The sequence below is a fragment of the Anomaloglossus baeobatrachus genome, chromosome 8 (genome assembly GCF_048569485.1).
Source record: "Anomaloglossus baeobatrachus isolate aAnoBae1 chromosome 8, aAnoBae1.hap1, whole genome shotgun sequence".
In the NCBI taxonomy this organism is placed as follows: Eukaryota; Metazoa; Chordata; class Amphibia; order Anura; family Aromobatidae; genus Anomaloglossus; species Anomaloglossus baeobatrachus.
The window spans coordinates 51,706,183-51,723,139 of record NC_134360.1 but is presented as its reverse complement, the minus strand read 5'-3'; the positions used below and the strand labels follow the sequence as shown (position 1 = coordinate 51,723,139).

Sequence of the window (16,957 nt, the reverse complement as noted above, 5' to 3'; positions counted from 1 at the left end):
CATGCGAGAAATGTATTTAGAAAATCGCATGTCACTAGGATGGTGTGAGTGCCGTCCCGTGACATCCGATTATTTACACGCTCCCATAGACTTGCATTGGAGAGACTCGCAGTAGAAACTCGCAAAAAAGCAGCATGCTGTGATTTTTTTCTCAGTTCGATTTGGACTGAGAAAAAAAATCGCAGATGAGAGCTGAATCATTCACTAACATGTGTCCGATTCCAATGCAAGATTTTCTCGCATTGCTCTACTGCGAGAAACTCGCAAGTGAGAAGCAGCCCTTAAAGTGATAGTGTGCACCAAAAGGTGGTGGAAACCTAGGCCTGATTTATCATTTGTGATATCTCCCTGCTCCTCCCTGGAAAATAGCAAACCTTTAAAATAGTTTTTTTATATTTTGCTCAATTAAAAACAAATAATATTTAAACAAAACATTAAAACAATAATACTTTACATTTTTTCAGTTATTGAGAATTTTTTTTTATGGCACCTTCCCTTTAAGTCACTTTCTCCTTATTGTCTTGTGATCTGTTCATTGACGTTTTTGTACCAAACTATTCAGGATACAACTAGTGATTCATGAATTTTGTGTAAAATTAAAAAAAACTCTTTATTTTGCTTTTAGCCATTTTTTGTGACTTTCCAGGGGACAAAAATGTATCGATTTTGTAAAAAAAATATTCACAGTCACAAACATAAGAAAGACAATCCCATATGAAACAGACTTTAAAGAAGATGTAAATGAATTTGGTGCAAATCAAAAACAGGCTAAAAACTGCAAAAAGTAGACAAATATTGCAAATGCAAAAAAGAATCAAACCATAAAAATGCATCAAATTTATAAAAAAGGAAGAGCCATCGTGATAAATATTCCCCAATATTCTACTTAACACATGAGAGCTATCCCCTGTATAACACATGAGAGCTATCCCCTGTATAACACATGAGAGCTATCCCCTGTATAACACATGAGAGCTATCCCCTGTATAACACATGAGAGCTATCCCCTGTATAACACATGAGAACTATCCCCTGTATAACACACGAGAGCTATCCCCTGTATAACACACGAGAGCTATCCCCTGTATAACACACGAGAGCTATCCCCTGTATAACACATGAGAACTATCCCCTGTATAACACACGAGAGCTATCCCCTGTATAACACATGAGAGCTATCCCCTGTATAACACATGAGAGCTATCCCCTGTATAACACACGAGAGCTATCCCCTGTATAACACATGAGAGCTATCCCCTGTATAACACACGAGAGCTATCCCCTGTATAACACATGAGAGCTATCCCCTGTATAACACATGGGAGCTATCCCCTGTATAACACATGAGAGCTATCCCCTGTATAACACATGAGAACTATCCCCTGTATAACACATGAGAACTATCCCCTGTATAACACACGAGAGCTATCCCCTATATAACACACGAGAGCTATCCCCTGTATAACACATGAGAGCTATCCCCTGTATAACACATGAGAGCTATCCCCTGTATAACACATGAGAGCTATCCCCTGTATAACACATGAGAGCTATCCCCTGTATAACACATGAGAGCTATCCCCTGTATAACACATGAGAGCTATCCCCTGTATAACACATGACAGCTATCCCCTGTATAACACATGAGAACTATCCCCTGTATAACACATGAGAGCTATCCCCTGTATAACACATGAGAGCTATACCCTGTATAACACATGAGAGCTATCCCCTGTATAACACATGAGAGCTATCCCCTGTATAACACATGAGAGCTATCCCCTGTATAACACATGAGAGCTATCCCCTGTATAACACATGAGAGCTATCCCCTGTATAACACATGACAGCTATCCCCTGTATAACACATGAGAGCTATCCCCTGTATAACACATGAGAGCTGTCCCCTGTATAACACATGAGAGCTATCCCCTGTATAACACATGAGAGCTATCCCCTGTATAACACATGAGAGCTATCCCCTGTATAACACGAGAGCTATCCCCTGTATAACACATGAGAGCTATCCCCTGTATAACATGAGAGCTATCCCCTGTATAACACATGAGAGCTATCCCCTGTATAACACATGAGAGCTATCCCCTGTATAACACATGAGAGCTATCCCCTGTATAACACATGAGAGCTACCCCCTGTATAACACATGAGAGCTATCCCCTGTATAACACATGACAGCTATCCCCTGTATAACACATGAGAGCTATCCCCTGTATGACACATGAGAGCTATCCCCTGTATAACACATGACAGCTATCCCCTGTATAACACATGAGAGCTATCCCCTGTATAACACATGACAGCTATCCCCTGTATAACACATGAGAGCTATCCCCTGTATAACACATGAGAGCTATCCCCTGTATAACACATGACAGCTATCCCCTGTATAACACATGAGAACTATCCCCTGTATAACACATGAGAGCTATCCCCTGTATAACACATGAGAGCTATACCCTGTATAACACATGAGAGCTATCCCCTGTATAACACATGAGAGCTATCCCCTGTATAACACATGAGAGCTATCCCCTGTATAACACATGAGAGCTATCCCCTGTATAACACATGAGAGCTATCCCCTGTATAACACATGACAGCTATCCCCTGTATAACACATGAGAGCTATCCCCTGTATAACACATGAGAGCTGTCCCCTGTATAACACATGAGAGCTATCCCCTGTATAACACATGAGAGCTATCCCCTGTATAACACATGAGAGCTATCCCCTGTATAACACGAGAGCTATCCCCTGTATAACACATGAGAGCTATCCCCTGTATAACATGAGAGCTATCCCCTGTATAACACATGAGAGCTATCCCCTGTATAACACATGAGAGCTATCCCCTGTATAACACATGAGAGCTATCCCCTGTATAACACATGAGAGCTATCCCCTGTATAACACATGAGAGCTATCCCCTGTATAACACATGAGAGCTATCCCCTGTATAACACATGAGAGCTATCCCCTGTATAACACACGAGAGCTATCCCCTGTATAACATGAGAGCTATCCCCTGTATAACACATGAGAACTATCCCCTGTATAACACATGAGAGCTATCCCCTATATGACACATGAGAGCTATCCCCTGTATAACACATGACAGCTATCCCCAGTATAACACATGAAAGCTATCCCCTGTATAACACATGAGAGCTATCCCCTGTATAGCACATGAGAGCTATCCCCTGTATAACACATGAGAGCTATCCCCTGTATAACACATGACAGCTATCCCCTGTATAACACATGAGAGCTATCCCCTGTATAACACATGAGAGCTATCCCCTGTATAACACATGACAGCTATCCCCTGTATAACACATGAGAGCTATCCCCTGTATGACACATGAGAGCTATCCCCTGTATAACACATGACAGCTATCCCCTGTATAACACATGAGAGCTATCCCCTGTATAACACATGAGAGCTATCCCCTGTATAACACATGAGAGCTATCCCCTGTATAACACATGAGAGCTATCCCCTGTATAACACATGAGAGCTATCCCCTGTATAACACATGAGAGCTATCCCCTGTATAACACATGACAGCTATCCCCTGTATAACACATGAGAGCTATCCCCTGTATGACACATGAGAGCTATCCCCTGTATAACACATGACAGCTATCCCCTGTATAACACATGAGAGCTATCCCCTGTATAACACATGACAGCTATCCCCTGTATAACACATGAGAGCTATCCCCTGTATGACACATGAGAGCTATCCCCTGTATAACACATGACAGCTATCCCCTGTATAACACATGAGAGCTATCCCCTGTATAACACATGAGAGCTATCCCCTGTATAACACATGAGAGCTATCCCCTGTATAACACATGAGAGCTATCCCCTGTATAACACATGACAGCTATCCCCTGTATAACACATGAGAGCTATCCCCTGTATAACACATGAGAGCTATCCCCTGTATAACACATGAGAGCTATCCCCTGTATAACACATGAGAGCTATCCCCTGTATAACACATGACAGCTATCCCCTGTATAACACATGAGAGCTATCCCCTGTATGACACATGAGAGCTATCCCCTGTATAACACATGACAGCTATCCCCTGTATAACACATGAGAGCTATCCCCTGTATAACACATGACAGCTATCCCCTGTATAACACATGAGAGCTATCCCCTGTATAACACATGAGAGCTATCCCCTGTATAACACATGAGAGCTATCCCCTGTATAACACATGAGAGCTATCCCCTGTATAACACATGAGAGCTATCCCCTGTATAACACATGAGAGCTATCACCTGTATAACACATGAGAGCTATCCCCTGTATAACACATGACAGCTATCCCCTGTATAACACATGAGAGCTATCCCCTGTATAACACATGAGAGCTATCCCCTGTATAACACATGAGAGCTATCCCCTGTATAACACATGAGAGCTATCCCCTGTATAACACATGACAGCTATCCCCTGTATAACACATGAGAGCTATCCCCTGTATGACACATGAGAGCTATCCCCTGTATAACACATGACAGCTATCCCCTGTATAACACATGAGAGCTATCCCCTGTATAACACATGACAGCTATCCCCTGTATAACACATGAGAGCTATCCCCTGTATAACACATGAGAGCTATCCCCTGTATAACACATGAGAGCTATCCCCTGTATAACACATGAGAGCTATCCCCTGTATAACACACGAGAGCTATCCCCTGTATAACACGAGAGCTATCCCCTGTATAACACGAGAGCTATCCCCTGTATAACACATCACACCCCCTGATTGCACACTCCTACCTGGTTTTGTTTATTCTGGAAAGCCTCCTTAAGCTCATTCTTGGGTTTTGGAATCTCTGGAAACAAATGTTTCCAACATCTGGAAATTTAAAAAAAAAAAAAAAAGATATAAACTCTGATATATAATTATATAATTGTATCTGATCTAACCTGGGCATCTCCTGTATATAATTATATATGTACAGCTGGTATAACCTGGGTATCTTCTGTATATAATTATATATGTACAGCTGGTATAACCTGGGCATCTCCTGTATATAATTATATATGTACAGCTGCTATAACCTGGGTATCTCCTGTATATAATTATATATGTACAGCTGGTATAACCTGGGTATCTCCTGTATATAATTATATATGTACAGCTGGTATAACCTGGGCATCTCCTGTATATAATTATATATGCACAGCTGGTATAACCTGGGTATCTCCTGTATATAATTATACATGTACAGCTGGTATAACCTGGGCATCTCCTGTATATAATTATATATGTACAGCTGGTATAACCTGGACATCTCCTGTATATAATTATATATGTACAGCTGGTATAACCTGGGCATCTCCTGTATATTATATATGTACAGCTGCTATAACCTGGGCATCTCCTGTATATAATTATATATGGACAGCTGCTATAACCTGGGTATCTCCTGTATATAATTATATATGTACAGCTGGTATAACCTGGGCATCTCCTGTATATAATTATATATGTACAGCTGGAATAACCTGGGCATCTCCTGTATATAATTATATATGTACAGCTCGTATAACCTGGGCATCTCTTGTATATAATTATATATGTACAGCTGCTATAACCTGGGCATCTCCTGTATATAATTGTATATGTACAGCTCGTATAACATGGGCATCTCTTGTATATAATTAGATATGTACAGCTGGTATAACCTGGGCATCTCCTGTATATAATTATATATGTACAGCTGCTATAACCTGGGCATCTCCTGTATATAATTATATATGTACAGCTGCTATAACTTGGGTATCTTCTGTATATAATTATATATGTACAGCTGGTATAACCTGGACATCTCCTGTATATAATTATATATGTACAGCTGGTATAACCTGGGCATCTCCTGTATATAATTATATATGTACAGCTGCTATAACCTGGGAATCTCCTGTATATAATTATATATGTACAGCTGGTATAATCTGGGCATCTCCTGTATATAATTGTATATGTACAGCTGGTATAACCTGGGTATCTTCTGTATATAATTATATATGTACAGCTGGTATAACATGGGCATCTCCTGTATATAATTATATATGTACAGCTGCTATAACCTGGGCATCTCCTGTATATAATTATATATGTACAGCTGGTATAATCTGGGCATCTCCTGTATAAAATTGTATATGTACAGCTGCTATAACCTGGGTATCTTCTGTATATAATTATATATGTACAGCTGCTATAACCTGGGCATCTCCTGTATATAATTATATATGTACAGCTGGTATAACCTGGGCATCTCCTGTATATAATTATATATGTACAGCTGGTATAACCTGGGCATCTCCTGTATATAATTGTATATGTACAGCTGGTATAACCTGGGCATCTCTTGTATATAATTATATATGTACAGCTGGTATAACCTGGGCATCTCCTGTATATAATTATATATGTACAGCTGGTATAACCTGGGCATCTCCTGTATATAATTATATATGTACAGCTGGTATAACCTGGGCATCTCCTGTATATAATTATATATGTACAGCTGGTATAACCTGGGCATCTCCTGTATATAATTATATATGTACAGCTGGTATAACCTGGACCTCTCCTGTATATAATTATATATGTACAGCTGGTATAACCTGGGCATCTCCTGTATATAATTATATATGTACAGCTGGTATAACCTGGGCATCTCCTGTATATAATTATATATGTACAGCTGGTATAACCTGGGCATCTCCTGTATATAATTATATATGTACAGCTGCTATAACCTGGGCATCTCCTGTATATAATTATATATGTACAGCTGCTATAACTTGGGTATCTTCTGTATATAATTATATATGTACAGCTGGTATAACCTGGGCATCTCCTGTATATAATTATATATGTACAGCTGGTATAACCTGGGCATCTCCTGTATATAATTATATATGTACAGCTGGTATAACCTGGGTATCTTCTGTACAGCTGCTATAACCTGGGCATCTCCTGTATATAATTATATATGTACAGCTGCTATAACCTGGGCATCTCCTGTATATAATTATATATGTACAGCTGGTATAACCTGGGCATCTCCTGTATATAATTATATATGTACAGCTGGTATAACCTGGGCATCTCCTGTATATAATTATATATGTACAGCTGGTATAACCTGGGCATCTTCTGTATATAATTATATATGTACAGCTGGTATAACCTGGACATCTCCTGTATATAATTATATATGTACAGCTGGTATAACCTGGGCATCTCCTGTATATAATTATATATGTACAGCTGGTATAACCTGGGCATCTCCTGTATATAATTATATATGTACAGCTGCTATAACCTGGGCATCTCCTGTATATAATTATATATGTACCGCTGGTATAACCTGGGCATCTCCTGTATATAATTATATATGTACAGCTGCTATAACCTGGGCATCTTCTGTATATAATTATATATGTACAGCTGGTATAACCTGGACATCTCCTGTATATAATTATATATGTACAGCTGGTATAACCTGGGCATCTCCTGTATATAATTATATATGTACAGCTGGTATAACCTGGGCATCTCCTGTATATAATTATATATGTACAGCTGGTATAACCTGGGTATCTTCTGTATATAATTATATATGTACAGCTGGTATAACCTGGGCATCTCCTGTATATAATTATATATGTACAGCTGGTATAACCTGGCCATCTCCTGTATATAATTATATATGTACAGCTGGTATAACCTGGGCATCTCCTGTATATAATTATATATGTACAGCTGGTATAACCTGGGCATCTCCTGTATATAATTATATATGTACAGCTGGTATAACCTGGGCATCTTCTGTATATAATTATATATGTAAGATCTGGAGGACTAATAGTTCCACAATAAAGAAATGACAATTTACACCCACACACATAATATAATATATACACACTTACCTAATGCATAGAAAAAATGTAATGAAGAATGCTGCTATTACGCAGACAGAGACGATGATTCCCGTTGTGTCACTTCTGTCCATATCTACAAAGAGGTGAGAGCCATATATTACTCTGCACGGTCAGGGCCGTATCATATCGTCTTACAGGGGTCGCCCCACTTGGTGAAACCCATTTGGAGCCTCTTAGACCAGAAGAAAGGTCTCCACTTTTTGCTCTTTTATTCCCGCTGCTCCCCTGAATACTCCAAGTAGTGTTCCTTTTACAATCCGCCATACAGTATTTTGTGCCTAATGCTAATGTTTAGGGTCTTTACTTAGGGACTGTGGTGATTATACAGCTACGCCCCCCTATCCCCTGGTAGAATTCTGCTTGGTAATGACTATAAAGCTATAAATGGGGAAGCTGCGAGAATTAAGAGTTTCACAGATTCTCTTCCAGGTGATGCATTCACCCGAAACTTCTAATAATAGACTGCGTCACCTTACCTTCCCCTATAGGTATCATTTCCGTCCATGGACTGTATTTTTCAGTTTTCCAACATGGTTCCTTCCCCACAGCTCTCACACGGATGACATGTCTAACAGCCGACCACTGCTCAGTATCATTGAAGCTGCACTGAGATACCGTAATCTGCCACATAAATCAAGAAAAAAACGCAAAAGGTTATATTTTTTAATATTTTAATGCAGAACAGGGATAAGTTTATTATTAATGTGTAACAATAACTGTTATCATTCTGTTTCCATATACAAGAATATAATTAGTATAATACTGCCCCTATATACAAGAATATAACTACTATAATACTGCTCCTATATACAAGAATATAACTACTATAATACTGCTCCTATGTACAAGAATATAACTACTATAATACTGCTCTCTATGTACAAGAATATAACTACTATAATACTGCTCTCTATGTACAAGAATATAACTACTATAATACTGCTCTCTATGTACAAGAATAAAACTACTATAATACTGCTCCTATATACAAGAATATAACTACTATAATACTGACCCCTATGTACAAGATTATAACTACTATAATACTGCCCCTATAGACAAGAATATAACTACTATAATACTGCTCTCTATGTACAAGAATAAAACTACTATAATACTGCTCCTATGTACAAGAATATAACTACTATAATACTGCCCCTATGTACAAGAATATAACTACTATAATACTGCTCTCTATGTACAAGAATATAACTACTATAATACTGCTCTCTATGTACAAGAATAAAACTACTATAATACTGCTCCTATATACAAGAATATAACTACTATAATACTGACCCCTATGTACAAGATTATAACTACTATAATACTGCCCCTATATACAAGAATATAACTACTATAATACTGCTCTCTATGTACAAGAATAAAACTATTATAATACTGCTCCTATGTACAAGAATATAACTACTATAATACTGCTCTCTATGTACAAGAATATAACTACTATAATACTGCCTCTATGTACAAGAATATAACTACTATAATACTGACCCCTATGTACAAGATTATAACTACTATAATACTGCCCCATGCATAAGAATATAACTACTATAATACTGCTCCTATATACAAAAACAGTGTTTACTAAGTACCCTATGTTTATATGCACTATGCTTTTATTTAGTTACAGCAGGGTATGTTTTCACAATTTTTTTCCTTGGTTTCTCTTTGTCTCATGGCCAGTGTGAACATGGTCTCACAAGTTCCATGTATACCATCTCATACTCCAGCTCACTTTTTTGTTTTTATGTAGTTTTTTTGTATTCAGTACAAACAGGGAGTGGCCCCCTTCTCAGCGAGCTGGACATTTCATTCTGTGAATCCCCCTGACTGTGTGTGTCCTGTTGGGACCCGGTCGCTCTCAGCCCTTAGCCACATTGAGGCCTATTTTAGACCCATGGTAAGGTTTTAATATTAGAGAGTGTAGGTACTATCCCAACTGGGTACACCTTGACGTTTGGTGGGATAGCTTTATGCTTTTTTTGATCAAAAACAGTGTTTACTAAGTACCCTATGTTTATATGCACTATGCTTTTATTTAGTTACAGCAGGGTATGTTTTCACAATTTTTTTCCTTGGTTTCTCTTTGTCTCATGGCCAGTGTGAACATGGTCTCACAAGTTCCATGTATACCATCTCATACTCCGGCTCACTTTTTTGTTTTTTTTCCTATATACAAGAATATAACTACTATAATACTGACCCCTATGTACAAGATTATAACTACTATAATACTGCCCCATGAATAAGAATATAACTACTATAATACTCCCCCTTATGTATAAGAATATAACTACTATAATACTCCCCCTTATGTATAAGAATGTAACTACTACATACCTCCCAACTTTTAAAGAAGGAAAAGAGGGACAAAGTTTGCGGCGCGCGCAGCTTGCCGCGGCAAATTTTTAGGCCACGCCCCCTAACCACACCCATTTCACAGTCACTCCCATATACACTCCCCATCCACACCCATTCAGCATGGACACGCAGGCAGCCGGCGGGCCTCCAGCATGGACACGCAGGCAGCCGGCGGACCTCCAGCATGGAAACGCAGGCAGCCGGCGGGCCTCCAGTATGGACACGCAGGCAGCCGGCGGGCCTCCAGCATGGACACGCAGGCAGCCGGCGGACCTCCAGCATGGAAACGCAGGCAGCTGGCGGGCCTCCAGTATGGACACGCAGGCAGCCGGCGGGCCTCCAGCATGGAAACGCAGGCAGCCGGCGGGCCTCCAGCATGGAAACGCAGGCAGCCGGCGGGCCTCCAGTATGGACACGCAGGCAGCCGGCGGGCCTCCAGCATGGAAACGCAGGCAGCCGGCGGGCCTCCAGCATGGACACGCAGGCAGCCGGCGGGCCTCCAGCATGGAAACGCAGGCAGCCGGCGGGCCTCCAGCATGGACACGCAGGCAGCCGGCGGGCCTCCAGCATAGAAACGCAGGCAGCCGGCGGGCCTCCAGCATGGACACGCAGGCAGCCGGCGGACCTCCAGCATGGAAACGCAGGCAGCCGGCGGGCCTCCAGTATGGACACGCAGGCAGCCGGCGGGCCTCCAGCATGGAAACGCAAGCAGCCGGCGGGCCTCCAGCATGGACACGCAGGCAGCCGGCGGGCCTCCAGCATGGACACGCAGGCAGCCGGCGGGCCTCCAGCATGGACACGCAGGCAGCCGGCGGGCCTCCAGCATGGACACGCAGGCAGCCGGCGGGCCTCCAGCATGGACACGCAGGCAGCCGGCGGGCCTCCAGCATGGACACGCAGGCAGCCGGCGGGCCTCCATCACGGAGAGGCAGGCAGCCGGCGGGCTTCCAGCACGGAGACGCAGGCAGCTGGCGGGCCTCCAGCACGGAGACGCAGGCAGCCACAGTGAGGCGGCCGGTCGCCCGCACAGACAGGCGGCCGGCCGTCCGCACAGAAAGGCGGCCGGCCGCACGCACAGAGAGGCGGCCGGCCGACCGCACAGACAGGCGGCCGGCAGTCCGCACAGAGAGGCGGCCGGCCGACCGCACAGAGAGGCTCCGGCCGGGAGGGGAGGGGAGGGGAATCAGCGCTGGGGATATTCTACATACCTTAGGCTTAGCAGCAGCACAGAGCAGTTTCGGGCAGCGCGCTCCTCTCTGTTATGCCACGTCACGTGTTAGGATGGTAGGAGGCAACGGGACAAACAATGTAAAGCGTGATAGTCCCGCTGTATCCGGGACGGTTGGGAGGTATGGCGTTCAGGCTTTGCACAGTGCTCAGTCCCGCGAGAGTGGCACTGGGCATGCGCAAAACTTCGGGAGGACAGTTACATGAGGAAGGCGTCCTTGTGTATGTAAATGAGCAATGGAGGACGGCGTAAAGTGGCAGGAGGGGGAATAACGGACGCTAGACAGCCCGCCCGCGTGACCATAAAAAAACATTTGCATACAAAAAGGTAAGACTTTATAAAGTATTTTTTTAGGTTTCAAAGGGGGCACAATAACAATAGGAACCTAGGAACCTTTCTAGAATGCAGCCCAGGAGCTGCAGAAGTAGGGTAGTTCGGCTCTGGTGCGGGGGGGGGGGGGGGCCGGCTCTGGTGCAGGGGGTTTTCCATACCTCAGCAGCAGCACAGGAGTTTCAAGGTGCGCGCTCGACTCTGTAATGATAGAAGGGACAAACAGCAAGGCGGGGCTACAGTGGGTGGGAGGAGCCACGGGGACACACAGCCTCACGGGCGGGACTCGGGATCAAAGGCTCAAAGGAGGGACTGTCCCGCTGTATCCGGGACGGTTGGGAGGTATGCTACTATAATACTCCCCCTTATGTATAAGAATATAACTACTATAATACTGCCCCCAAGCTGTGAGGTTGTGTTGAGCAGTTCTCCTGATGCCTGGAGCAAGCCCAGGGCGGGGAAGCTCCCCAGGCAAGGCCCAGGCTTCCCGGCCTACACTGGGACACGGCTCCCAGGCCACTTCTATTGGGAATAGCACCCCCAGAGTCGCTGTGAGACCTGTGACTGTAGCACAACGCTCCAGCAGGAAAGGAGAAGATAAAGAATCTGTGTGTAATGTTTTGGGAGGAAAACCAACTCCAAGTGCAGCAAAGAAGCCAGAAGTAAGTAAAGAAATACAGCAAAGTGTGCAGTGTTGTGATTCCTCCAGAGAACCCCCGGTCAGTGCACAGCTCCAGCCGGGAGCTCAGCCTCCATCACCATCAGGTGTGCAGCTTAGCTCTCCGGCCCGCAGACAGAGGACATCTTTGGAGAAGCAGACCCTGCAAGAAAATCTCCAGCAGCAGCATGTGGTGTCCGGCATGGCGAGCTCAGGCCGCACCAGGTCGCAGTCCAGTGCCAGCGGTAAGCAAGTCCCAGTGCCTGGGTCCAGCAAGGCCACCATGCAGACATCTGTGGTGGAGGCCTGTGACAAGCCTGTGTTCAAAGTCCCTGCACCTGTGGTCAAGCCTGAAGCTGTGGATACAGTGTGTGTACCCGAGCCGCAGCTAGCGGATGAGCTGCCTGGACTCGTCAGAAAACTGGGTGAGTTACAGTCGATGAAAGGCATGCTGCAGGCGGAGATTGACTTTCTCTATAATCTAAAGGCCGCTAATCCTGACCTGACCTCTGTGTGTGACCAGAGACTGAACAAGAAGGGTTTGGAGTTGGTGAGTGTGGTGCAGGACATTGACTCTGTGCTGGAGAGTATGGTGCAGGACATGGACTCTGTGCTGGAGAGTATGGGGCCCCTGAAGGAGTCCTATATGACCCAGGAATATTTGGCCTCCCATACGCAGGACTGTGCTGTGGAGACCAGGACCCCTGATGTGCAGTCAGAGGCCGCTCAGGGCGAGACCCCCAGCAGCAGACGCGACCGGTGATACAGGCTGCCAGATTCTGCTTTCAGGATGGGAACCTACTGCAGCTACAGGAGCTTACACCTCAGACAGTGGAGGCACTACAAGGGCGGCTTTGCACGTTGCAACATCGCACATTCGATGTCGGTGGGGTCAAATCGAAAGTGACGCACATCCGGCGTCACTTTCGAGATCGTAGTGTGTAAATGCTAGATGATATGATTAACGAGCGCAAAAGCGTCGTTATCGTATCATCGTTGCAGGCTCGACTTTTTCATAATTATGCTGCAGCGACAGGTACGATGTAGTTCCTCGCTCCTGCGGCAGCACACATCGCTGTGTATAACGCCGCAGGAGCGAGGAACATCATATTACCTGCCGCCGGCGGCTTTGCGGAAGGAAGGAGGTGGGCGGGATGTTTACATCCTGCTCACCTCCGCCGCTATTGGCAGCCTGCCATGTGACGTCGCTATGACGCCGCACGACCCGCCCCCTTAGGAAGGAGGCGGGTCGCCGGCCAGAGCAACGGTCGCAGGGCAGGTAAGTGCATGTGAAGCTGGCGTAGCGATAATTTTCGCTACGCCAGCTATCACAAGATATCGTACCTGCGACGGGGGCGGGGACTATCGCGTGCGACATCGCAGCATCGGCTTGCGATGTCGCAACGTGCAAAGCCCGCCCAAGTCCCAGAGTGCCCCGCACAGGAGCAGGACCTTCCATGTGTGACTGTCTGTGCTGCTAAGGCCAGTGCACAGCCTGGGGATGGTGTCGTTGTGCCTGTGGGGTCGGGGGCTGGAGGGGATTCACAGTCTGTGATGGACATTGCACATTGTGATGATGATGATGCTCATGTTGATGTGCATGCAATATGTGACTTTCCCACTTTGCTATCTAACCCGCAAGGTGTGCCAGCCCCCCCTGCTACAGACCCTCGTCCTGTTAGTCAGCCCAGGGTGACCTGGCAGGTGCCCCCCAGGAATGCCTGGAGCCGCGGCGCCCCATCCTTCACCTCCGGCGCCCATTATACCGGCCAGACTTTCAAGCGTATTAATGTTGTGCGTTTTAAGTACATAGGTCCCAAGGAGGTTCTGCCGCAGTGCAGGTATGTGGTGAGGGAGCTGCTGTGTGCCGCCAGATGGGGTTTGTGCCGCGTGAAATACTGGCGGTCTCTAATCTGCAGGACGGGCAGGGCTATGATGTCAGCTTTAAGCTCATGTCTGACCTGGACAGATTCTGGGCCGATTACCCCAAGTTCCGGGACACTGAGGACTGGAATAAGTTCTTGTTGGTCCCTATTTCCAGGCCAGATACTGTCACTGTGAATGTCACCTTCTGGAATGAGGCCGTTCCCCCACAGGACATCGAGGTGTGGCTCCGGAGACATTGTGACCTCGTCTCTGGACTCTCCAAGGTCAGAGATGAGGACGGTATCTGGACTATGGGGTGGAAGGTCCTGGTGAAGCTGAGGCAATATAATAATATTACTGCCCACCTGCCCAACTCCTTCTTCATTGGGAGGGAGAAGGGGAGATGTTACTATCCCGAGCAGCCCCGAAAGTGCTTCAAATGTGCTAAAACTGGTCATTTGGCCAATGCCTGTACTGTGGTGAAGTGCAGCCTGTGTGGGGAAATCGGTCATGTCGCTGCAGACTGCCGGGACGTCAGGTGCAACCTCTGTGGTAAGATGGGACATCCTCACAGGGACTGTCCAGACGCCTGGCACAACATCTGCAGAGTGTTCCCTGATGAGGATGTGATGGCAGGGGCAGAGGCTCAGGAGGTGGTGCCAGAAGCTCAGGAGGTGGTGGCGGAGGCTCAGGAGGAGGTTTTAACATCAGGAGAGGTACTGCCCAACTCCAATGTCCCCCGGGAGTCCGCTCAGGTAATACCAGAACAGGATGGTGTGGAGGGGAACATGGAGGTCGTCCCTCAGGTCCAGCAGTCTCAGGTAGCCCCCCCTTCAGCATCTGTATCTGATGACTGGACCATTAGTCCGAATAAAAGGAAGAAGAAGGACACGTCCTCCCGTAGACCTGAGGCTGCATGTGACAGGGCTAGTAAGAAGGTCCAGAGCTCTGTCGGTGTGATGGTCGTGTCCAACAAGTATGGGGCTTTGTCCCATGATGATGATGATTTTGAGAGGGAATTGGGGACACTTGAATGTGACCGAGACATAGAGGAACATCCCCCGCCAAAGCGGAAGCCCCTATCTGTAGACCCTCAGGTAGAATCTGCCATGGACACCGGTGGTGGACAGAACGTCCCTGACTCGGGATGATGAGTATCACTCTGCTCCTTCTATGTATTGTATGGTGATTGCAGGGTTTCATTGATGCTTCATTCCCCCACAGGTGTGGACTCGTTAATTTATTTCTGTATTTGATCTGATTATTTAGTGCCGGTGTCTCTGTAACCTCTGTGATTTGTATTAATGGGAGTTTTTGTTCCTCATACATGTATTTATGTTTGTTTTTTTCTAATAAAAATTGCCTCTATGTACAAGAATATAACTACTATAATACTGCCAAAGAATAAGAATATAACTACTATAATACTCCCGCCTATGTACAAGAATATACCTACTATAATACTCCCGCCTATGTACAAGAATATACCTACTATAATACTGCCCCTATGTACAAGAATATAACTACTATAATACTACCCCTATGTACTGGAATATAACTACTATAATACTGCCCCATATACAAGAATATATAATACTAGCTGTACTACCCGGCTTCGCCCGGGTTAATAACTGCTGTTGACAAAATAGAATGTATTAACAAAAATGTATTCTGCACACAAAAACCACAAAACAAAAATGTAATTATTAAAAGGCAAAAACTAAGCTAATAGAAGCATTTCACAACATATATTTCAACACCCCAGATATTCCACACAGATTTAACTAAATTGGCCAAGTAATGTGCTCCGTCTCTCTCTTTCCAGGTCTGTCTCTTTCCCCGTCTGTCTCTTTTCAGGTGTCTCTTTCCCCATCTGCCCCTTTCCAGGTCTGCCTCTTTACAGGTCTGTCTCTTTCCCCGGCTGTCTCTTTCCCCGGCTGTCTTTTTCCCCGGCTGTCTCTTTCCCCATCTGCCTGTCTCTGTCTGTCTCTCTCTTTGTCTGTCTCTATCTCTGTTTCTTTCTCCATCTGTCTCTTTCCAGGTCTGTCTCTTTCCCTGTCTGTCTCTTTCCTTGTCTGTCTCTATTTCTCTGTCTCTTTCCCCGTCTTTCTCTATAAAGGTCTGTGTCTTTCCCCATCTATCTTTGTCTCTACGGCTGTTTCTTCCTTCCCTGTCTGCCTGTCTCTGTCCCTGTCTGCATGTCTGTCTGTCTCTTTCCAGGTCTGTCTCTTTCCAGGTCTGTCTCTTTCCAGGTCTGTCTCTTTCCAGGTCTGTCTCTTTCCAGGTCTGTCTCTTTCCCTGTCTGTCTCTTTCCTTGTCTGTCTCTATTTCTCTGTCTCTTTCCCCGTCTTTCTCTATAAAGGTCTGTGTCTTTCCCCATCTATCTTTGTCTCTATGGCTGTTTCTTCCTTCCCTGTCTGCCTGTCTCTGTCCCTGTCTGCATGTCTGTCTGTCTCTTTCCAGGTCTGTCTCTTTCCAGGT

General features: G+C 45.0%; 1 protein-coding gene across 5 annotated transcripts in view; it reads right to left on the bottom strand.

Moving 5' to 3' along the window:
* The window catches only part of IL5RA (interleukin 5 receptor subunit alpha), a 121,171-nt gene that overhangs the window by 4,630 nt on the left and 99,584 nt on the right, over nt 1–16,957 (bottom strand). For 4 of the 5 annotated variants that reach the window (XM_075321608.1, XM_075321610.1, XM_075321609.1 and 1 more), the window contains 3 exons: nt 8,489–8,633; nt 8,001–8,085; nt 4,833–4,911 (listed from right to left, as the gene is read on the bottom strand). In XM_075321608.1, coding sequence (XP_075177723.1) covers nt 4,833–4,911; nt 8,001–8,085; nt 8,489–8,633 — 309 coding nt within the window. The remainder of the gene's footprint in view (nt 1–4,832; nt 4,912–8,000; nt 8,086–8,488; nt 8,634–16,957) is intronic. The other variant, XM_075321612.1, reaches the window with a different exon arrangement.